Genomic DNA, 24,224 nt, shown 5'->3' with positions numbered 1-24,224 from the left:
AGTTTAAAATGTGCAAGTTAAGAATCAGTGAGTATAACAGCATCTATAATTGCGATTAATCAATCGACCACGATTTATGAAATTCTAAAAAACTATTTTTAGGGCCTTTTTTATAAAAACATTTGTCGAGTAATACCAAAGATAACTGTTAACTTAAAAATTGTAATCTTGCTTCGGACATAAAACAATCTCTTCGATTAAATATTCTCAATAAAAAATTGATTTATTTAATGTTTTCTCTAACTGTTGTAAACAACCTGTGTACATATTTCGAGAAGTATAAACCAATAACAGAGGGAACATCCCTTCTCTATTTTTATATTGTTCAATGTATGCATGTACAAACGTTGAATAGATAAAACCGTTCCTAGCGTTTGGATATATCCAATAATGGTATATGTATATATATAGTCTATAGTCTCCGTTACAGATTCATAATACTACAAGTTTAAAATACAACATTAATAGCTTTAAATTTTACTAACTTACAATATTTTATTAATGTAAAAATGTATTTAGTAATATCTTTAAATATTCTGTTCTTATCTACTACATTGAACTGTAATATGTTACTATATATATGGTATTAAATTTGCTTACAACTATAAAGATTATTTATTATTGTGAGGATTATTAGAACTAGTAAAAATAATAATGTTGTTTAAAGTTAATTGTAAACTATATGTAATATAAAAATTTCTTTTATCTGAACTATTTATAAACCCCATTCAAAAGATATCTGTCAAAAACGGTGGTCTATGAGTAAAATTTATAGTCTATGATTGCATAGTATGGTGGTCGATTTACCAATATTTTTCCCAATTTGTTAGTCCAAATAGGCGGGAAGTTCTTGTTGTCATCTATAATAAAAAATGAGTGTCGAAGAAGATGTAATGAAAATACAAAAAAAATTAACTAAGATGACATCAGATGATGGCACGGTATGTGTAGATATTAATACAATAAAAAGACAATAGCAACAGTATGGTATTCGAATGTAAAAATGCCGGTCAAATTGATAATTTGTATTAAATTGTGAATCACTATAACTGACTTGAGAATATTTTGAAAGTTTGAATCAGCTAATAATAAGTTCAATGATGATAATCACGAACATACTTTAAATTTTTATCAATTTAGGGATTTGAGTAAAGTTCTATTGCTTTAACTTATTTTCAATCTTTTAGGGACAAGAGGAAGCTTTGGAGCTATTAAAAGCACTTCAAACTATGGCCATCAATTTGGACGTGCTCACAAAAACCAGGATAGGTATGACTGTAAATGCTCTCCGTAAGTCCAGTAAGGATGAAGAAGTTATATCTCTTTGTAAGACTTTGATAAAGAATTGGAAAAAATTTTTGTCAACACCGACAACACCATCCAAGGATTCCGGCAGCTCTTCTAAACCAAAGAAAGATTCTAATAAGGACAAAGACAAAAAAGAGGAAAGGGAGAAAGACAAAAAATTGCCAGCGTCATTTCCTCCACAGTCAAACACAACCGATGCTGTGAGACTTAAATGTAGGGAGCTCCTTACACAAGCCCTCAAAATTGATGGTGAAAACCCAAATGCTTGCGCCACTCCAGAAGAACTGGCAGAGGATTTGGAGGAATGCATTTATGCAGAGTTTAAGAATACAGATATGCGCTACAAGAACAGGGTCCGTTCAAGGGTAGCTAATTTGAAAGATCCAAAGAATCCAACATTAAGGACCAACTTCTTAAATGGTGTAATTAACGCTGCCCGCCTTGCCAAAATGACACCAGAAGAAATGGCAAGTGATGAAATGAAAAAGTTAAGAGAGAAATTCATCAAAGAAGCCATTGACGATGCACAACTGGCTACTGTACAAGGTACTAAAACAGAGATGCTTAAGTGTGGAAAATGCAAGAAGAAGAATTGCACTTACAACCAGCTTCAAACAAGAAGTTCCGATGAACCCATGACTACATTTGTACTCTGCAATGAATGTGGAAATCGTTGGAAGTTCTGTTAAGACTGCTTTTATTTAACTTAGAAAATTAGTGTATCTTTTATGATCTGATACACAGGTGTATCAAATAAAATATACTTCACTTTTAATATGAATTATGTTTTCCTATTTGAATCCATTGACCATACTACTATATATGACAATGGAATCGTGTCTAGTAGTTAAGGGAACCTTAGTTTTAACAATAATAAATAATCTGCTTAAGTCATGATTTCTTTTTATTTCTTAAATTCACTTAACCACCTTCAAGGGTATACACACTTAAACTACAAATGCTTATCACAATGTATAGTATAATTATATTTTACAACTCACAACAACAGGAATGAGTCCTATAGGACATAAATAATGGTTCTTATGCAATGATAACTCTTATTGTAAACACATGTATAAATACGTTGAGACAGTAGTTCACATTATTTTGTCTGATAAGTACAAAGCAGGATTATATAAAATTAATAGCAAAAACGTTTGTTTTGTTATATAAAAAAATATTTAAAACATCTCAATTTTATTACTTTATCGCAAATTCAACAACACTATAATCTTAATTATTTTTTATTAGTATAAAATTATCGCTATTATATCTTGTGAGCTCTGAGTTTGAAAGAATCTTTTTTTTAATTCGTCTTCTATTGAGTGGATTTTGTTAACTAGTTTACGAACCACATAAAAACACTATATTTATGGATTTTAATTATATTTTAAATGTTAATGAAAGAATACACTACTTATTCCAATAATTTTACCGCCGATTTATATTTTTTCTATCGCATCATTGCGTTATAACTAATGGATAACAATCTGATAGTTATATATTATTTATACATGTACATTCATTTACTATACCTATTCTGTGTAATACAAAAAGTATTTCCATGTGTAAATAAAATATTAATATGTGCCCATAGATTAATTTCAAGAGATCATACTCACTCACTCAAAAGAGAACTAGTATGGTGGTTTTTAATATTTTATAGCCATGTTGCAACATACAGACTAAGAGGAATACCAGACAAAATTATATAACAATCTTGTGGAGATAGTTGCATTCTTTAAAATTATCTATGTACAATTTAAATTAAGTATACGCCAAATCATATCTCTCACACATTGTTAAAGTAAAATTAAAAATTTAAAGTCTGCAAATGGTAATAAATTAATAAGATTATTAATAGTAGTCAACATGTTATAGATTACAGTTTATGTAATTTTGAGAAATTAAATTTGTTATAAAGTTATATGGCAAGTTAACCTTTGGCAAACACTCCTTCACTGAGTTTTAATACAAAATTTTGACTAACCATTTTCAACAGTTTATTTCAATTTGGTACTTTTTCTATTTACTTCATTTATAATTACTCAACATATACTTCACCAGTTTTAATTTTAACAAATATTTTATTATCACTACATGGTAAACTTTGATTAATGGAATCTAATTTGAGATCACTAGACAAATCGTTGTCATCTAATTTGGTTATTGTAAAGCTAACGTTTTCGTTAGCAACGAAGCATTCTGGAGTCAGGTTCTTCTGATAGTTAAAATGTGTTTTTAGGTGCTCACGGAGGAAATGAGATTGCACCACAACCAAATCGCAGTATGAACATTTTTGATTACCAGAACATAATCGCTCTGTTTCATCGTGTCTTCTGTAATGATTCCAAAGCGCGTCCTGACGTTGGTTTGTGTACGGACACAGTAGACATACATGCAATTTACGATCTTTTATTGGCGAAACGTCAGATGTGTTAGCATCTTTAGATGAATTATTCATAGAACGCCTACGTTGTAACAAACGAAGTGTCTGCTGATCGCTCACTGAAAATTGTTGAAAATCGCTTCTAGGTGGTCTTTTTGGCATTGTTTTAATTGCTAGTTTTATATTATCACCGCTGTCGTCGAGTTTATTCTCTGCTTTGTCGTTCTCAGTTTCAATAAAACCATTACATTTTTTTCTTTCAGCTTGAGCTTCATCATTCATTTGATGTTTTCGCATATGTTGCACGTAATTAGCATAATATTTAACGGAATAATCACAAAGTTCACATTTATACCTTTGTTTTGAACCATGAAGGGATAAGTGGATTTTATATTGCTCGCGCTTTTCGAAAGCCGATGGACATTTATGGCATTTGTAACGTTTCTCTTTTTGGCGTCCATTCTTTAAATAGGTGGGATATATAAATTCTGGATTGCCGTGCATTAAATAACCAAATTGGGGATCAGCTTGAAGTACTGGAGGAAAATGATCGTTTGGCTTAACGAGTTTATCTTTATCAGTTAACACTCTTTTCTGGGCTTCAGTTTTTCTTTGAAATAGGTCAGTTCCAGACAAGGGAATATTTTTATAGTCTAAATCCTCCCCAGATTCATAATCTACTGTTGAAACTTTATGTTCATTTTCATGAAGTAATTCATGTTTTGCAAGATTTCCAATGTTCTTTACAGAATAACTACATTTTTTGCATTTATGGTCTCCATCTCCACCGTGTAAACCCATATGATAACTTAATGCTGAACTCTTAAAAAATTTCGCAGGACATTCTTTGCAAAGGTATTGTTTTGGTGCATGCTTTGTTTCGGTAGATTTCCTAGTGTTGTTTTCATTTATATTGTAATTGTTTCCCGGATTAGCTACAACCCATGTCATTTCCGAAGTTATCGGACAATGTACAAGCTGCAATTTGGGTACTTTATAAATGGAATGGATTTTGTGAATAAATTTGAGCATTTTTGTTTTTGTATTATATTCGTCGGTATGGCTTATATTATGAGCAGTCATATCACTTTCCTGAGGTACCGAAAATTCACAACTCTTGCATTTGTTACAAAAAGACAGGTCATGAAATTTATCATGAACTTTTAACTCGCTCTCAGAAAAGAATCTAGAGGGACATTTTTGACAAAAATATAAAACTTTGTTATCTCTAGTATGAATATCAATAACATTTTCGTCGCTTCGTAATTCGTCTAGCGAGTTTATTTTATCTTTGTCTATAACTTTCCGTAGTTTTGCTATCTGTTCTTCGTCGGGCACGTCGGGCTCTACTTGACAATAAATGCGACCATATATTTCACCATGCGTCTTGGAATGTTCTGCTAGCCGTATTTTAGTGTCACAAGTAAACTTGCACTCAAGACATTTATATATAGTTATATCACTGTTTTCAAATAATATACAGTGAATTTTTTCATGATTAGGTATTGTGCTCTTTTGTGAATTAACATACGAGCAATAGCGACATTTATACATTTTATGAAAGTCATTCTTTGCTGAGACCCATACGAAGGGGATTTCATCAAAATTTATAAAGAAGTCTGTTTTGATGTCTTCTTGATTAGAATTGACGGCTTCTAATTCAATGTCCATTTCACTTTTCTTGGCAAAAATACTATGTACCCTCATATGTTGATGTAGTAAATGTCTTTTTGAGACGCTATAATTACACTCTTGACATTTATAAGGGGTATCAGCGGGCAGTCGATGAAACTGCTCATGATAAATGAACTGAGATTTACTATTCGTTTCGTATGGACATTCTGTACATTTATGACGTTTGGTACCACAGTAATTGACCGATGTATTAGTTTCTGGTAAAGGTGATCTGCAACCCATAGCTTTTGATATATATTCTTCTGGATCAGTAATACCATGTAGAACAAGGTGTTGTATTAATTCATGTTCATCTTTTACAAAGAACGGACAGAAATAACATTTGAATATTGATTGTGAGGACGGTTGATGTTGTTGTAAGTGTGCTATTAGCGTATTCTTATCTGTTGATTTGTATGGACATTTGGTACAAGTATCATTAGATGGGTCATTGGCAGAGGAAGGGGTCGATGTGTTTGCTTCAGGTTTAGGTTTTATTGTTGTTATCACTTTTATAACTCCATCATGCTTTAGCCGACAGTGTCTCTGAAATGGAAATAAAATTTGTCTTAATCTTATGCATACGCAAATGTAGGAATTTAGCAAAAATTATGCCAGTGATATATAGTATACATTTTTTGTAAAAAAAATTAATACTGATGTATTTCGTTAATACCTGTATGACATGTTTCCAATTAGATAGTTGATTACAATGGCCACATCGGTAAGCTAAGTCAGCAGGGTCGGGCGTGTTTTCCGGCTTTTTATTAGGGATTATGTGAAGTTTGCCGTCCTCTACAGCTTCTTCTGGCTTCGAATGTTCTCGAACATGTTCCAACAGAGCTTCCTTCGACGAATCTCTGAAAACCATAATTTATGTGTTTTTAAATATTTATATCTTAAAATCAATAAAAAAATCTGATAAAAAGAATAAGGAAGAAAGAGAGAGATTTTACAATAAGTTACAGGTCGACAAAACGGATCTTGAAAGGAGTTTAGTAGGAGTTTAAACTATTAGGTAGGCCAGATCACTGAATTGTTGTATTATAATATTGATTTAAAAGGAGTTATATAATTGTAATTATGTCTACAAACCTGTAATTACATTTTTTACATTTCCACACAGATTTTTTAGGCTTCTTAGTTTCTTGAATCCTACCGTCTATTTCAAATTTAAATTCGTTTGGCTGTGTTTGTAGATTGAGTGGTTGTAGATCAAAAGAATTGTTGGTACTTTCATTTATATCATATGAATCATCATCTAATGTTGTGTCTATGGTAGTGCTTTGATCAATGTAATGGAATTCAGTTTTCCCATTTTCATTTAACATTGGCATTGCTAAAAATTTATTATATTTGGTGTAGTTTCTCCTCCCAGTTTCGTCGGTCATAAGAACCTTAGCATCCGCGTGTTCAGGGTCTCTAGCGGATTTAAGTTTAATATGTTTAGTAATATCCCATCTCCAGTTAGACTTATATTTACATAATGAACATTCAAACGGTTTTTTATTAAGATGCCCGACGATGTGGACATGGAATCTAGAAGCTGTAGATGCCCAAAACAAGCAATGAGGGCATTTAAATACATTTTTCCCATACGCTTGGCTGGGTGATAAACTCATCGCTTCATTTTCATCTGTTATATCTAGCTCTATAGTTGTTCCCTGTTCTGGAAGCGTGGAATCATCATTTATACTTATGTCTAACGGTGTATTAAATTTGTTACTATTTTGATTGATATTATTCCAGACAAAAACTACATTTTCCATAGGGTGGGGTTCGGATTCTTTTTCAAGATTAATGGAGGGAGTTTCACTACTGTCTTGGTTGTATGTTTCTGTTGTGTTTTCTAAAGTATCATTTTTCTTTTTGCATGATTGCATATGTATGTAAAGATCTGCACTCGATTTGCATCGATGTCTGCAGTTTTGACATCGCGTTGATCCTAAACTTGAATGCAAAGGATTGGTTGATATTCGGTTTGATTGTGCGGAACAATTTTTTTCATGGACAGAATGTTCAGATAAACATTTACTTTCAAATCCGCAATTTTTACACACTAGTGTCCCTTCCTCGCCGGTTTCCGTAAGCAATCTTTCTTTTAATCTGTCGAAAAATGATTCGTTCTTTTTGGATTTTGTATTTTCTTTAGAAACTGTGTTGTTAACTGAAGTTCGACATATTTCCGGTGCTACATTTTCTGTTTTTTCAGATTCTTTAATTTTTTTCGCTGGTGGTTCCCCAGAGTTTGTCTTGTTTTGAGTAGGAGTTGAAGTGTTAAGGGGTATTAACTGCGGGATGGGTCTAGGAATCTTTCTGCTTTGTTTTGGATTTTTGCCCTCGTCTGATGAAGCAGCTTGCTGTTCTAATTCTTTCCTTAGATGCATATTATCTTTTGTCGGTGTTTCTGAAGCAAATGCTTCGTTGGAGTCACTGTTACAGCAAATGATGTCTCTCTCCATGTATTGAGCACCTGATTCCTGAAAACAATAATACAAAAATTTGTTACCAGATATTATAGTAAATTGTAATTATGACATAATAGAAATGTACTATTTATCGCTTCTATAATCATTTAGTCATATCTTTGATATAAAATGTTATTTGTAAGATGTCACATTGATGTATCCAATCAACTTTAGAAAGATGAATAATGAAGAGCGCAATCAAACTGTTTTTTTTATTTAAAAAAAATATATTCAAATTATTGCTCCAAATTCAATTTTATTTTAAATTTACACATATTTTTTAATTGTGAAAACGCTGATGGTACTTTTCAACTAACATTTACTGTCAGTTGCTTGGGCTAAAAATTTTAACCTATTACTTTAACTCTTTAAAAATTTGTGGCAGACAGACGATGTGGATGTTAATATAGGTCATGGCCTGAATTTGTCGTAGAGATGCATTTTTTTTATTTTGTACCCCATTACTTGGTTAATTAAAAAAATAGTATTCCCATGCATCTATTTAACGTTTTTATGTTCCTACAACTATCCGATAAATGGATGATTGACAACGTGTATTCATTACGGGGAGGTAGATATAGTTTGGTGTTATTAATTTTTTTCTCCTAAAATCGGATATATTTTTTCCGCTATAGAATAATTAAAATGTTTTCCCTTTATCTTTACATTGCGTTGTGATCGACAGGTTGTTTTCGTGTGGTTTTCTCGTAAGACGCAAACTACAATGCGATAAGGACAATTCGATCATATTTAATCTAAAATAGGCAATTCTGGTAAGCCGTAACGTAAACGTAAACAACCTAAACGAATTTTCAAAATACTCATATTTTTTGAAATAGGTCAACCCTCTAAAGCTTTCTAAAATGTAATTGAAATAAATTTAATTTTAAAATAATTTTTTTAGGTGTTTTTCACATATATTAATTCGCTTTTGATGGACATGATTATTACCATAATACGTGTTTGTTTATTTACTACTAGGCGGAATGTTAATATAATCGAATTCAATGTCTTTACAAGTGATATAATGAAATAGATAATGATGAATTATTTAATCATAGAGGACATATTAAGATATATATTGGACGGCTATAAAGCGAGAGCAAACCAGGGTCTTAATGGCTCGCAGTCACTGGTCAGTGGTCATTGGCACTGATAACAGTGTGATGTCACCGACCACTGCGGCCCTGGGTGCGGCCCGCACTCACTCACCGATGCAGAGTGTGAGGACCGAGAGTCACCGCTTCCTTCTTCCTCTCTTACAATGAGAGTGCTCCCATCCGTTGCCTCAACGTCGCTTGCCCCCACCCGGTTCCGGCGCCGATTGGAACTCAGCTGGCCGACGGGCGGCGTATGATGATTCATTTCGTGAACTGTCAAACTTTGTCTGATATCGGCGGTGAAATTACACATGGAACAGTAGAAGCTTCCGTTCCCTCCATGATTTTTCATATGGCGATCCAAATTCCATTTGTAAGGCGTACGGAAGTCACACATGGTACACTTTATCATTGGCATAGAATGATACTTGACGTGTTTTGTATATCTTGCTCTAATATGTGTCACGTAATTGCATTTGTTGCAAGAAAAGAATTTATTTTTATCTATAGGTTGGTCCGAAGATATGGAGTCTCCTAGATGTGACTCAGAATCAAAGTTACGCTCTAAGGTTTCTTCATTACATTCTTCGATTTCCATGAGAATGTCATCGCATTCTTCTACTTCTTCGAGTAATTCTTCCATCCTTTCAATAGGATCTGTATTTTCAGAAGTGGAAGGCAAGGGTTCCGCTGCCTTCGTTGAGCCCGCTGCTTCATGAACCATCTTTAAGTGTCTCATTAGCGTCTGTTGATGTCGCGAAGCATAAAGACAATGAGGACAGTCATAAATCTTCAGTTTTTCAAAGTGAACGTCACGCATATGTAGCAGATAATAGCGTGGGTTCTGAGTGTAAAATGTACACTTCGTGCAGTTATAGTTTCGCTTTATTTTGGACTGTGGCAATTCAAAATCTTCCGCTGCATCCGAGGAGGCCTCAGATGATGCGTCGCCGCACAGGCGGCCTTCGAGGGGGCGCACGAGAGTCGTGACCTCGCCGAGTTGCCCGCTCTGCGGCGAGGACATCTGTTGTAGCATAGTCCGCTGCAACAAAACAATGTTCGTTGTCGGTTAAACGTGAGGAGACAAGGGAGCGCGCGCGGGCGGGTAGCGGGGCCGGTGGGGTCGCGCGTTCGTGCGAGGAGCGAAGCAACGGTCGCGTGTGCGGAGCGCGAGAACGTCGCCGGCTGAATGAGGTGGCCGCCGGTCGGCTGGCAAGTAGAGCCGGCGGACGACAACCGGTGGCGGCCGGCGGTCGGCCGAGGGCGCGTGGGTGAGGGACGGTTGCTCCCGTGTTACATCCTCGACGATCAACATTAGGGGAATCGTCGCAGCATGCGACCTCCTCTGGGACACTCGTTCCGTTGTTATATAACACTTTTGTGATTATACAGGACTACATGTATGTACGCACATCCCTAGCGTAGAAATAACATGCTATAAAAAATATTAATAAACGAGTTCTCTATTCCTAATTATACAATTTTAACAAAAAATATGAGCGTATGATTGATTAGGGATGTCATCTTACATAGTGCAACGACATTGTGGGTCTTTGCCTATTCGATGTACTACAATGGTTGCATTACAACCTCAAGTAAAAAAAAAATTTAACATAAACATAAAGATATGCAGTAATTACTCAGTTAGCGTTGATGTCTTTTAGGCAAAAGGTATAGACTAATTTCAGTATTAATAATTATATATTCAAATGTATATATCATTGTGAATCTATAACGTTATTATAATTATTAATAAAATTCATGGGTAATGGCACAAAAAAAAAGCCAATTTCCTGAGCTGCGAATAAAAATTGGCTCTGGATTAATCTTTTTGTTACACTGTGTATCATCCGGCTACTGTTAAACTTATCTGGTTTTATATTCAACCTGACAATGATAAAATATTTTAATCACTTTTTGCAATGTATCAGCATTATTAATTTTAACTTTTAAGAAACAAAATGTTAAGTCGCAGTTATATGATATTTTTCTTGTGACAAAAGCAATCTAATTATCTGTTTTTAAACAATCTTTTTATTAACACATGTAACATGTTTATAAATTCATTATTAACAGATACAAACACACGCAAGGGGCTTTCCTAGGACAATATAGCAGTTCTCGTAATATTGTCGTAAGAGAACGAACGAGATAAGTATTAAAGCACGGTAGTTTCATGAACGACAAATTGTTATTAAGTTGTTTTGAATCAATTATGAAGAATTCGAAATACCGAATTATAATTAAAATATATGTTATTTATTAATTATAATTAAAAGATATATCTTTATTTTATATAAGTTAGTAATCTTAAATAAGTAAAAAAAAATTTATTCCTCGTAAACTTTAAGTTTTATATTTAAATTATTTTTAATGTTACTCAATTGACCGCCAAATACTCTTGTTATTTCGTTGTTTCTACTTCTAGTAAGTAGTTATTCATAAAGTACCTAATTGTAAGTTCGTACGTATTGACTACTTTATTTGACTTATAAATTATCTAATAACTTTAAACATCGTATGTTAACAATACAATGTTATGAATATAAATTAAAATCAATTTTTAAATCATTTTTATAGAAGCACCTGTGTCTGCAATCTGTATAAAACTATGTTTATAACAATCTACTATGTGACAGGGTGTGATACTTAAAAATTGAGTATACGTCGTGTAAAGCACTCGTATTGAAGCAGCTGGCGGACGTCCTGGGACCAAGGGCGAGGGGCGAGCAGGCGAGGGGTGCGGGGGGTGTCCGGGGGAAGGGTAGACCACGCAGACAACTTGACAAGTCAGAGGCAGGAAACGGCCGGAGAAGGCATCCCAGCTCGAGCACAATGAGGCGACGGCGCGCCACAGGGGGAGCCCTCGCAATCGATATGGCGTCGCTAAGGTCCGTTGGCCGCTGCGAACGGTTTGGAGCGCTGCAGAGGCGGATGGCCCTCCCCGCGCACCGCTCACCCCCTCGCTTACCACACCTGCTGTGTATTTATAGAGCGGCAAGGGCCAAGCGCCCGGGGATGCAGAGATGCCGGCTCCACCACCGCTTCGTACTTAAACTGTGTTACTTAATACTTTATGTACTCAACGTTCACACGCTGTCTTCGGACGGATGCCAGCTCTTTGCTCCATTCGATTCATTACGTTTTATGCAACGTTATATTTAAGATAGTCGTATAATTAATGGAAAACTAGACGAATCTGTATCATATGTATCAAAATAAATTGTGTCTGAAATTTTATGTTCGTGCAAATTGGGTTATAATTCGAAACAGTTATGAAGTTTTTTTAAAATAATAAAAAAAACGCAGTATATCCGAAAAACTCATTTAAATGGATACTCGCGAAAATCTTAGATATCATTATACTTCGAAACAGTTTTATGGAACTAATTTGTCAGGTGACTAATTCGTAATTTTTTTAGAGGATTCGTTTTATTAAATAATCGCGATATGTTGTAACTTCATCCTTTCACTATCGCTTCTATCAAGATCGATTCTGTTTAAGCGCGACCATCGCTCGTATAGAACAAATAAGTTTAGATTTTGTGAAACTCTCACTTTTATTTATTATAAGGACGGCCTAGTAATAGGTTAGTTACGACAACAGCTGCCAGTGACAATACCGCACGGAAGAAATGAAGAATTTTGTGATATCAAGCTCTTGAGTAATTAGGGCCACGTTATTCCCTTTAGGTCTGTAGGGCGGTAAAGCTGATTCATTTGAAGGTGATCTTTACTGTCTGAGACCTTCATGTCCTATGGCTTGTGAGCGTTATGAATCGGGTTAGTCACCACTAGTCAGTGGTGGCTGTAATGAAAATTTTATTAACCGAAATAACGAATATCGTTGAAATTAATCAAATTCAGCAGACGTTTATTGATATTAAAATAATTATTTGTATGTAATAAAAAATAGATGATTTTTAATTAGACGAAAATATTTTTATATCCGTGTATGTTTTAAAGAGGTTTGCATATACACATAATACATAAGTATATACAAACCTCCTTCGTAGGAACCATCAACCAATCTCCTCTACAGCTATCAAGACGCCATTTTCATCATAACTTTATTTAATTGTTTAATTACTCTTTCATCTTCAACACATTTTTAAAATCATTTTTGTTATTTGAAGAATTATATTACACATTACTCCATTTAACATGAAGCATTTAACAGTGTTATATTTTTAATATAGAAAATATATCCTAAAAAAATTAACGATAAAATAATACTTTTATGAGAAAAAAGTAAAGAAAATAAAAATCAATATCAAAATGGTCCCGTTTGGACATTGGTTATTACAAGATGGCAGATATTATGGGACTTATGTTTTGATAAATTGAATCCTTTCTTTCATTACACATAATAAATTTGACATTATCTGATTTTATTTAAAATCATATAAATTAATTATCTCTACTATTTAAATACGACCACTAAAGTTAAACATTGTAAAAAGTTATGAAATCATTATATACTTTAGGAAATCGGTATACATAAGAAGTGAAAGGAAATTAATATAGTAATTTTGTTATATTCATTCTTTTATAAAATCTATAATAATCGTTATGTGCTACACTTTGTAAGTGTTATGGTATCGTGGTGGTCTACACTCTACATTATTTAGTATTGATAATGGAAGTCACTCAACACTGTTAAAGTACTGTTTATTTTAAAGATACAAAATGAAATACAGATAAACCATACCAACAACATTCAAATAATATCATTCGCAAGCCAAATAGATTGATATCCGTATAATGATGATCATTAATTAACTGAGAACTGAACGCATGACTTAAGGTGTTGAGATTCAACTGTATTTTATGTTTATTACCCACTGACATGTCCATTATTATGATCATAAAAAAAATTAATAAATTAAATTAACTTTGCATATGACAATCCTCGTTCTATTTAAAGCTCCGCCCTGATGGTACTTAGTAAAAATTCCAATTTCATAATACAATGTACCGCTAAGAGGATAATTCTGTGCATCAGTAGCGTTACACGTGATGCACCATACGTATGTATATGTGTACATGTATATGAACGTTGATACGTCACACGTTCTTGTATCTTGTTGAGTCGGCAGAGGCATTCCAAGCGTGACTAACCATAGGCACAAATAAGCAATACTTGTGACAAAGCGTCCGCCTCCGCCTCCACCTCGCGGCCTCGACAGCCAACTGTCTCACCACTTCTTGTAAAATCCCGTTCTCACTGTTATGTTGTGAAACGCTCATATTTTAACATGCCACCTACTGTAAGTTCTCATTGCTACACGACTTTAATGGGAACGTAATCAATTATTCACGGATTCGACGGTAAATAAAATCATGTATGATAAGAATGAAAACATTTTACCAGTAAGACCGTAAGACCGTTTCAATACGTTATTACTTCCATCTATCATATTATAATAAAACACAGGTTGACTCCAACCATACTGACACAACAGGAAATTGGTTTGAAAGAAAAATAAAATATCTCCGACTAATAATAGTAGCTTTGTACGGATATTGTTGTTATATGTAGTTCGTCGGAATTGTAGAGACATTGGGGATTTTGCGACGCAAATAATTTGCGCGCCAATTGACCTTTCGTCGGACGGTGTCGTCGGCGCGGTGCGGCGGTGACGGCGGCGGGCGCGGTCGTAGTCAGAGCTTCGCCAACACGTCTATATATAGCACACGACATACCGCACTCCAACCCAACGCTGGGGGCCGACTATACAGGCAGTTTCCTTTATCGCAGCCTCCAGCTACGAAAATACGAAAGCCTATCTAAAGCCACCGCCTCCGTGGAGATGAATTTGGGATGTTAACCCACACCACCCTCCCGAGATCAATACGGTACAGATGGTCGTCACAAGAACGACTCACTAAAGATGTCATACGAACACACATTATATAGATTATAGATACATCTATTGAATTCTGCTGATATCGAAATACTATCTATCATATGTAAGACATATTTATTGTCATGTATTCAAAAGGTATGTAGTTTGTGTCTCATAAGAAAATGCTTACTAATAATTAATAGAAGCCGTTAATTAAAGAACGATGAATAACTATCGTCCGTTCATTATGTGATGAGGTCGACTAGCCAACATATCACCGGTCTGACGGGTATTTACCATAACCTTGAGGAAGGTGGGCGCAAAGCAACGCGCAAAGGATAAAGAAAGGAGAACAGTCGTCGACGACAATCGTCACAACAGCGAGAGGAAAGAATTCGTACCGACTTGGTTGGCGTGCAGTGCGCTCGTTTAAAGATGGCCACGATAAGGCCGGTGACGGTGTTTGGGCGCGGGCGTCGTGTAAACTGTAGATGTCGCGCGTGTGTGCGTGCGCGCGCCGGTGTGCGTTGGTGCGGCGGAGTGCTGACGCCTGCCGACCGCCGCCGTCCCTGACGCTCCCGTCCTCCGCCCCGCTCTCGTCTGCACGTTCCGCAACATGTGCTAGCGACGTCGGCTTCGCCCCAAGTCACTCGACATCTACATGCGCCATCCAACACTCGGCCGAACGCAATCCACATACCACCCGGCCGAGGCGAGCCGATAATGCGTCTTATCGAACTACCAGATAGCAGAGGTGCTGTTAGCTCGTTTAGGTGTCATGGACGACTCACTTTGACCGGTCGACGGTCGGCTCGTGCATGAGAGTAGTCACGCCGACTTGTTTGTTAGCTACTTCTGTGATTAACATTATGACTCAATGACGAAAACAACATGCGACTGTAACAGTCAGTAACATAATATATTTGTGGAATATATATTATGATGTGATGCGCAACAAATATATTTACTATTGATTAGTTTACTTCAGGCATATATGGATGAATATTATGAATAGATAACAAAGTTATTCTACGAGTCAGTCGAGGAGATTCACAAATAGCAATTAACATAATTTAAAGGATGTTCTCAGCAGTCATGTTAACAAAAGGCTAACAAACTGTACGCTCCTTTTGGTTGCCAAGCTCGGTTTTTTATAGCAAAACTAATGTTTTGCTGTTATTCTAACCACAGTACAGATAGACTCAGAATTATAGCATTAATATTAACATGTTGGACTAATCGATTGCATACTCAGAAACCAAGAAAAAGAACGTTATAGCATGAGAAGCCGTTGAAGTACCTAACGTATACGCAGCAAATTATCAGGGTCGTCCGCCGTCGCCGCCGTGGGCTTGTGGTACGACTGCCGCTGCCTACGCATCTACCTATCTGTACAACACGACCGCTTCTATATAACAACCACGCTATGATACATATATATACCTATGTAAACAACTGTGTCGCCGGCAACTACGAACGTTGCCTTTTCGCAAGTCTCACAACGTAGGAAAAATACGATCATCAACGTGGCAGTCACCCGATCTTTAGTGCGCTCGTACAATAATCGATTCATCAATTCCTATTCGTTGTTTTACATATTTCTTACATAATGCATTTCTGCAATGAACGTATAGTATTTTGTAACCTTAGAGTTTGTTTTTTTTTCCTAACAGAAATTGAATCTGCGGGATGGCCAAGTCAACCGACTCGAAAGCATGTAGCTGGTAGCCCGCCATATTGAAGCGTCTGCCTGTTGGAAACGGGTTTCGTAGTGCGCAAGCGCAACCAGCCGGCTGCCAGCTGCTATCAAGTCAGGTGTTGTGTGGCCTCGGATTCTACATAAGCAACATTTGAATAATATGTAATATTAATTCAGAATTTACGCGCTGAAAAGCCATAAGAACAAATTATGACAACCCGCGTTCTATGTCGGTAATATAATACCATACCTATATATTAAAAACGAACGTTCATTTGGATGGTGAGTTGCTGTAGATGTCGAGCCAGAAGTGAGGTCACGACATATCGAATACGACGCCCGCGTCAAGCCAGACTTGTCAACAACACATGGATATGAAGCCGAGACCGACCACGCATACATTACGTGCCGCCTACAAAGCACGTTGTATATCCTCAGTATGTGCTATGTGTATAGCTGTGTTCAATATAGCACTGGGAACGTGCCGTGCTCTTCATTGTTGGCTGAGCTCGATGGATGGCGCGAACACGACCGACCTCTTTTCATTTCAGTGACGCGAATATTACAGGGGAGCGTTATTGTTTAATTGAAACTCCTGTACACGCTATTTTCATTTAACGTAACAATGGGAGCACTGACCATTGTCGATGTTACCGATATAAATACGAGATGGATGATAATTAAAGTGTTCCTGAAATGTGTCTAATTTATATGATTGACATATGACTTTAATTGGAACGTCGCCAAGTTTGTGACGAGTAATACTAAAACTAAGTAAGTTACAGAGAGAAAGGCGTACGCACGCGCGAACTGTAATAAGCCGTCTTATGTGGCTTCATAGAATCCCCTAAGCAAGGCTATAGCTGATAACGTTATCTTAAGAGAATGACTCCGGTCCCAGCAAACCGTAGCAAATCAAAGTACATACATGATTTAACACAACGATATGCCAACCCACTAAAGTTTGGATTAATACAAAAATAATGAAATATTTAACTCTAATAGAATACTATTAGTATTATATATAGAACAAAATACCTTTTTTGGTGGTGGAGATAATTTAAAAAAAAAAATCTTTAAACTTTGTTGTACGCCAACTGTTAGGCTTGTTTTTTTTCATACTCTTATAAATTTAAACAATAAATTGAAAATTTAAAATTTATCGGCTGTTACGAGTAGATACTCGTACATATGATACGTTGACTAATATTTAATCCTTTAAAACACAGTGTCAGTATGTTTTTTTTTTTTCAAAATAATCATTAACCCAAAACAAGTAATAAAATTCAAATGACGTGTTTGTATAGGTTTAAATAGAACGCTAATGTCCATCACTTTTCGACAGTGTAACGATACTTGTAATAATTAATCATTCAATTGAGTCCGTTTTGCTATCTGCTGACCTAATTGTGGGTGAGAATATAGAGCTAAGAGGCAACCTCGCATCTTCGGCCTTGTATACAAGCAGGAAAATAGCCCTTGCCTCTGAATGAGGGGTCGCCCGAGCGTGGAACTACCTGAGCCGCCTTTTATGTAGCTATACTTAAATTAGTATGATGTATTCTTTGACTATTCACTTATTGTTGTGGTGCTGGCGAAGTTTTTAATGTCTTGTTGGTAAATTTTATCACACTTTGACGGAGAGAACTAAATTAGTTATCTTTCAAACACATAATATATTTTGAATATCCTGAAATGTTTAGTGTCAAATAATTTCAATAGGGTCCAAAATATACTAACAACTTGCCCATATTGTGTTACGTCAGTATTTTGATGAGGCCTTTGACGAATGAAGGGTAACTCTGATGTAACGAAGTTTGACTATAGTAGGTTTCTTTAAGAGAACGTGAGTAAGACTTTACAGATTTAAAATCAACACAAGTTTTCACTTAAGAAAACTTATTTGAGGTATTACGAATAGATTTTACCGAATACGTAAAATTATTGTACATTGATTAGAATTATTTGTAGTATTTATTGCTTAAGTAAATAGCCACGTCACATAGATACTCTAAAAACCTTGGTTTTGATAAAGTACCCATTGATTTTTTTTATTGGATGGTTAAAAAAAATAATAACAATGTGGTTTATATAAAACATAGCTCAAACCCGTTGTTAAAAAAAACAATAAGCAGTAAATTACTAATACACAATAAGTTTTATGAAACCAGTTGTAAAGTACAATTAATCGGTATGCAACGACGTCAGATGTTAGCAAGAAGCTTGTTAGAATAAGGACATTGAACGTTCATGTACACACATGGAGACAAGGATTCTGTAGTTTGCTGCAAAACGAACAAGAAGAACGCCAGCTGCAATGCAGCTGCCCGCCCGAGGTGCGCTCAGCAATCTCACCACGACACATGCGAATTATTAAAGCATCTAATGCAGGTGCTCCTTTCCAGCTATCACAAATATCCACTTCATGGAAATCGTCTCGCTGAGCGAACTGTATAAAGTTAATTACATTCAAAACCATACAGTTTATGTTTGTCAACAATTGTTTTACCCTTGGAAAAAATTAAACAAGTCGTTCGTGTCTCTGGCCGAGCATGCTAAACGTAGAGTTTTATCGAAGTAACCGCTTCTTACACAACACGCTACAATATAAACGTGGCAGAAATTACAGCTTCGAAGAAGTAACTTACACGACATTGGACAGGACTGCTGTTGATCTTATCAAATACAATTACTCCTACATCGTAGCTGGTTATTGGCAATAGTCATACTCGCATTTCAAAGAGAAACAGATAAGGATAATATCCTCTTTGTTTTTCCTAATTATATCAATATTTTGTACTTGTTAATTAAAAAAAAAAAAATGTGAACATTATTATTAAAAATGGACATTTACAATAGTAGTGATGATATTAAATATTAGTCTACATTAACATGAGATCCCTACAAGTAGCGTTAAGACAGCACTGCAATTCAAGTTTTTTTAAGATTTTCCAACACGCAGTCTGTTGGTGCTTCAGAATTCATTGTTTCAATGCTGAAAACGTTCCCCTATTCACGGTGCGTGTCTAAATCAAAGGTTCCTCTACATTCAACAGACGCCGATCTGTTATGACTTTGATTTATAAGTCTTCAGTAACTATACATTAATATCCATTGATTTGAAAGACCGAAGCGGTATTGGGATATGTCAATTTCGTTTCCGATATCAGTTCCGAAGATTTATTTCAAATTCTCAATACATGATTTCTTATAATTGTTTTTAATATGAAAACAATATTATTTTAATATTTGGATTTAAATTTAATTAGAAAGCATAGGATGAAAAATTCATCGACCGGAGCTGGATTCGAATCTGCAACCTTCAGTACATCGTGTTCCAAGTGCTTTATCGCGATATTCCTGAGGTTGCAAGTTCCAATACTACTCGCATTGATGCGTTTTTCTATTGTATATTCTACTATTATACAAAATTTACCTTAAATGTTTATGTTTTCTATATTGATATTGAATTAAATAATAATTTAATGAGCGATATATGACCAGAATTATAAATAGATTTTTTATTCTTCTTAACACGATGTATCAGCCTATCATGATGTCATAATTTTGATAATATTTTTTAAGTATTTAAAAATCTAGTTTGCAATGAAAATCATTTGGTTTTGCTATCATGCCAATCGTTTTCACTACGCTACCTTAAAGTTAAACCGCCCTTTGTGGTTTGAAAGCCTACGAATTATATAATCAAAGGATCTCTCAAAGCGATGTACACCTGAAGCTTGGTTGCGACAGTAGATAACTTTGTTAGTGTTCATCTAATAATTCATATTTTTTTTTAAATATCGTATAAGCGAAAAGTTTATTATGTATTACAACATTTTACACAAGAATTCCACCATTGAGAATTCGCTTCAACTTTGTTCGATAAGATCCACCTCATATTTTCAATAGTCTTCCTTAAGAAAAATATCGCCGAAAATATTAGCTTCTCTTACGTCGCGACATTATTAAGAATTCTTACTTAAATATCGTTTTTCTTGCGAATCGTACACTTTGTGAATAAACAATTTATTATTTAGCTTATTAGAATGGTAACTGTTCATTTTGATTAATGTTTACAAGATAAAACTATTTGATATTATTTTAATTTTAAAGAACGAAAAACAATTAATTAACTTCATTAATTTAAGATTACTAACTTTTAAATAAATATTTTTAAATTATCTAATCCAGGTTCCTGTGGTATAGAAATGAGGTGAAACATTAAATATTATTTATATATATTTTATTAAGTAATAAAAAGGCAGTCGAGGAAGATTTATAATCTATATATTTTTTAAGGTGTGTCAACGGCGTATAAAATTTGGCATTGACATTAGCAAGAGAGGTTCTCTGCGCAGTGACATACCTAAAACAATGCCAGAATCGAAGAAGAGTGTATATAATAAATTTACATATACTAATTCCATAGACCCATAGTAAATTATATACATATGTCATTCCCTAGTCTCTGTTAACTCAGTAACATCTTTGGAATTACAGGCTCGGTATTTTTCGTTACAACGGTGTGAACAAAAAGCAGCAGATTTAGAAAATCCTTACTATTAGGCCGGGTCGACCACTCCTGCAGACCTACGGGGAATGCTACCACCCTGCCTCTCACCCACCCCCAACTTTCACTCTCTTGGGTGACGGGGGATCTCAATCCCGCCTCGATTCCAAAACAAAGTTTGAGCTCCCGGTACGCCAAGCAGTTTTATTCCTACTTGTGATGAACGTTGGTGCGAGTTTGCCGTAAATTAAATATAACGAGGCCGAGTGCTGTTTGAGCGATGCGTCGAGGGTATACTAAGTACACACATTACCACGCAACTCTAGATTCTATATTTTAGCTTTAGGGATGATATTCGAATGGTTAAATGCTGTTCCACTGAACACGCACAACGCGTTGCTGGCGAAGACAACACCGGACGAACGTTGTATCCCTCGATAACTCTACACGCACCACAGTACGACGTACTTTAGTATATATTATAATTTAATTTATAGATACAGATGGACCTACTGAGTGTTAATGAGTCGTTATGATAATCTCGGAGAACCATAATTTACGTACGTCAAATATTTGATAGTGAAGAAAACTCAACAGTTAACAACCGTGAATATAGGTAAGTCACGTCTCCACTTACCACTCAGCTAATTTTTATTTGACATGTGAACAGTGTCGGCGGCTACCGTTTTATCTTAGACCTACCGTGATTATGGCTTGAAATTACATTAATGTACGGGGCGTACGTTAATTTCAAACAGTACTCATGACATAAAGCTTAATTAATGGTAACATTTTTATTTACTTCTATTGTCGAACCTCGCGAAGAAACATTCTGCTTGTTTCGCAGAGAAACATATTAATTTGCAAGACATAAGTCCTAAATGCAGGTACATTTATGTATATGTTACACGTACATATTAAATAGTGACGACGCAAGAGCAGAGCAAAGACAGAGCATAAGCCGAGGTCGTAACGTCGGGTTGTAGCGACCCTAAGTCTTTCGTGATAAAGCATACATCGGCTCGCGCGCTCGCTGACCTCACCGCACCGACAAATAATAAATATGTAACACTGATAAAGACATAGAAGCGTTGACCGGTACGCGATCGGCGAATCTCATATGGCGAGTGTATATCGGCGGGAACCGTCGGAATCGAGGAGGTATTCATATCCGAACGGTCAACGGCTATTTCTGGACGGGTGAAACCACCGAGGAAAAAACCAGTCGGCGTCAACGAGTGCGCCGATACGGTTTCGGGCGAGGTATGGTGAAGGTCATGTTTGAGACATACCTGCGTGCGGAGGTGTCGAGGCGTTGGGCCGCTCGTACAACAGTCTTGTCGGGTGGCGCGCGGCTGACTGGCGAAGCGGCGGGCAACAGCGATCGTCGTCGCGGCAGCAACGGCCGCCGCCCGCGCCCCGCACCGCTGCATTCCGTGCGTGCGCCCGCCGTCGTCGTCGGGAGAGCTGCCACTCCTCATCACTGATATCAGCTCATCACCGCCATCTTATCTCAACACCGTGCTGTCACCTTTATACGACCCCGCTGTCTTAACACCGGGATGGCATTGCGACGTTAATGTCCGACTGTCTGTTAGATCGTTAGCTTATTTATTTTTGCCCGTGTATTTTTGTCAAGTCATTAGTTATAGTCAACAAGTACCTTCAAAACCCAGCATCTTTTAAGTACGTCTAAGCAAAGCCATACAGTTTATGGAAACGAGAATTTATTCTTGTTTTGTTGTTATTTGTTTTGTCATGCAATCAGTCGTCATTTGATACAGTAATCAGCAGACAATTTATCTAACGACATCAAACTGGTGACGTAATTGATAACATTTTAAGATATATTTACGCTTGTTAGGTGTTGATGGCTAGTTGCATGTTATATCTGGCAAGATGTGTAATATAATTTTTGGGTATAACCTTCCTTATTACTGATTCAAAAGTAGACAGTAAGGTAGCTATATGTTTTGTCATAAGTACATATTAATCTGAACGTATCTAATTAATTAAATATAAAGCTCTGAGTTTTTTCGAACAGTATAATAGTAGTCACGTACTACTATAATATGGAATAATTTGTAAAAACCCTATATTTAACAAGGGAAAATGTTTTACACTTTTGAGGTAATGAAGTGCATAAGATCAGAGACTAGAGAGCATTTATATTAAAGCTAATTGTTCTAAGTTTCAAATATTTCACAGCTATTGTAGGTATTGAAACTCGAAATCAATATGTTATGAATGTCATTTTCAATCATCTCTAACGTTGTGTTAAGAACGATAACAGTTGAAATGTCAACACACTTCGAAAAAAGGTGAGTCAGACTGAGACGAGGGATTCTACATAAAGGGAACCTTAGTTCTATTTAAGAAATAAGCGTTTCTTATTCGGTAGAAAACTTATGATTCACATAATTTGGTCAATCTGAGTGAGAGGAAGAGCTAATATATATGTTATTTATCATTCTACACAGCCACGTAAATTAAAGCAACGCCTCTGAAATTTGATACTAAATTTTGTTACCCATATGATGCTGGTATTATTTACAAACAATATGTAGGGAGAAGAAAGTTAAGTTAAAAAAAAGTCTGCTTATTATTTTTTATATACCTACCATATTATTAATATTCTCAACGTTAAATGAAAATGTACTAAGGGAAGTAACGTACGCCACACAATTGATTATTGAAATAAAATCTAGAAGCTTGTTACAATGTACTTTACAATTTTCTTATTTTGATGATGAATTATTTATGTGTAAAACTCATTCAAATCAGCTCGGTTGTTAAAGAATGTTTCAGCTTCAATAAACGAAATCAAGCAGTTCGACTAAGTCGCTTGTCAAATGATAAAGGTACCTACATTTTCGTGTACTTAGTTATGTGAAGTAAAGTCCGAGGGGCACTATTTATAGGATATCCTAAACAGAATGACTATATGTCCACACTTTAAAATGTGTCTCAGTTTTTAACTCTTCCTTTAAAATCGTCTACGAAACGCTGTTCTAAAAAAATAACGAAAAAAACATCAGCTACGATACAAAATCGTAGTATAGGGATAGGAAATACTTTTATACTACTGTACTGGTTTTCACCGTCAGACTGAAGATTCATCGTTACACGGATTTTCGGCTTTACTTAGTAAATCTGGGTAAAAGAATGTATAGAATTTTGAAATTTCCGTAGAACACAGTTTGGTGAAACTGTAAGCTTAAAGC

At 35.6% G+C, this 24,224-nt stretch overlaps 2 protein-coding genes across 2 annotated transcripts; one reads left to right on the top strand and one right to left on the bottom strand.

Moving 5' to 3' along the window:
• The first annotated feature begins 772 nt into the window (after positions 1-772).
• Positions 773-2,202, top strand: LOC116779818 (transcription elongation factor S-II). The gene is made up of 2 exons (XM_032674305.2): positions 773-941; positions 1,188-2,202. Exons 1-2 carry the CDS (start codon positions 873-875, stop codon positions 1,995-1,997), a joined length of 879 nt encoding a protein of 292 aa, XP_032530196.1. The 5' UTR covers positions 773-872; the 3' UTR covers positions 1,998-2,202.
• LOC116779815 (zinc finger protein 423-like) lies at positions 2,195-22,390 on the bottom strand. Its single transcript, XM_032674300.2, has 5 exons — positions 22,293-22,390; positions 9,052-9,981; positions 6,467-7,851; positions 6,048-6,231; positions 2,195-5,917 (listed from the first exon to the last, which is right to left on the bottom strand). Exons 2-5 carry the CDS (start codon positions 9,973-9,975, stop codon positions 3,353-3,355), a joined length of 5,058 nt encoding a protein of 1,685 aa, XP_032530191.2. The 5' UTR covers positions 9,976-9,981; positions 22,293-22,390; the 3' UTR covers positions 2,195-3,352.
• Between the last annotated feature and the right edge of the window lie 1,834 nt (positions 22,391-24,224).

Source organism: Danaus plexippus, chromosome 2 (genome assembly GCF_018135715.1).
Source record: "Danaus plexippus chromosome 2, MEX_DaPlex, whole genome shotgun sequence".
Lineage (NCBI taxonomy): Eukaryota > Metazoa > Arthropoda > Insecta > Lepidoptera > Nymphalidae > Danaus > Danaus plexippus.
The sequence above is the reverse complement of the archived record's forward strand: the minus strand, read 5'-3'. Positions and strand labels throughout refer to the sequence as shown.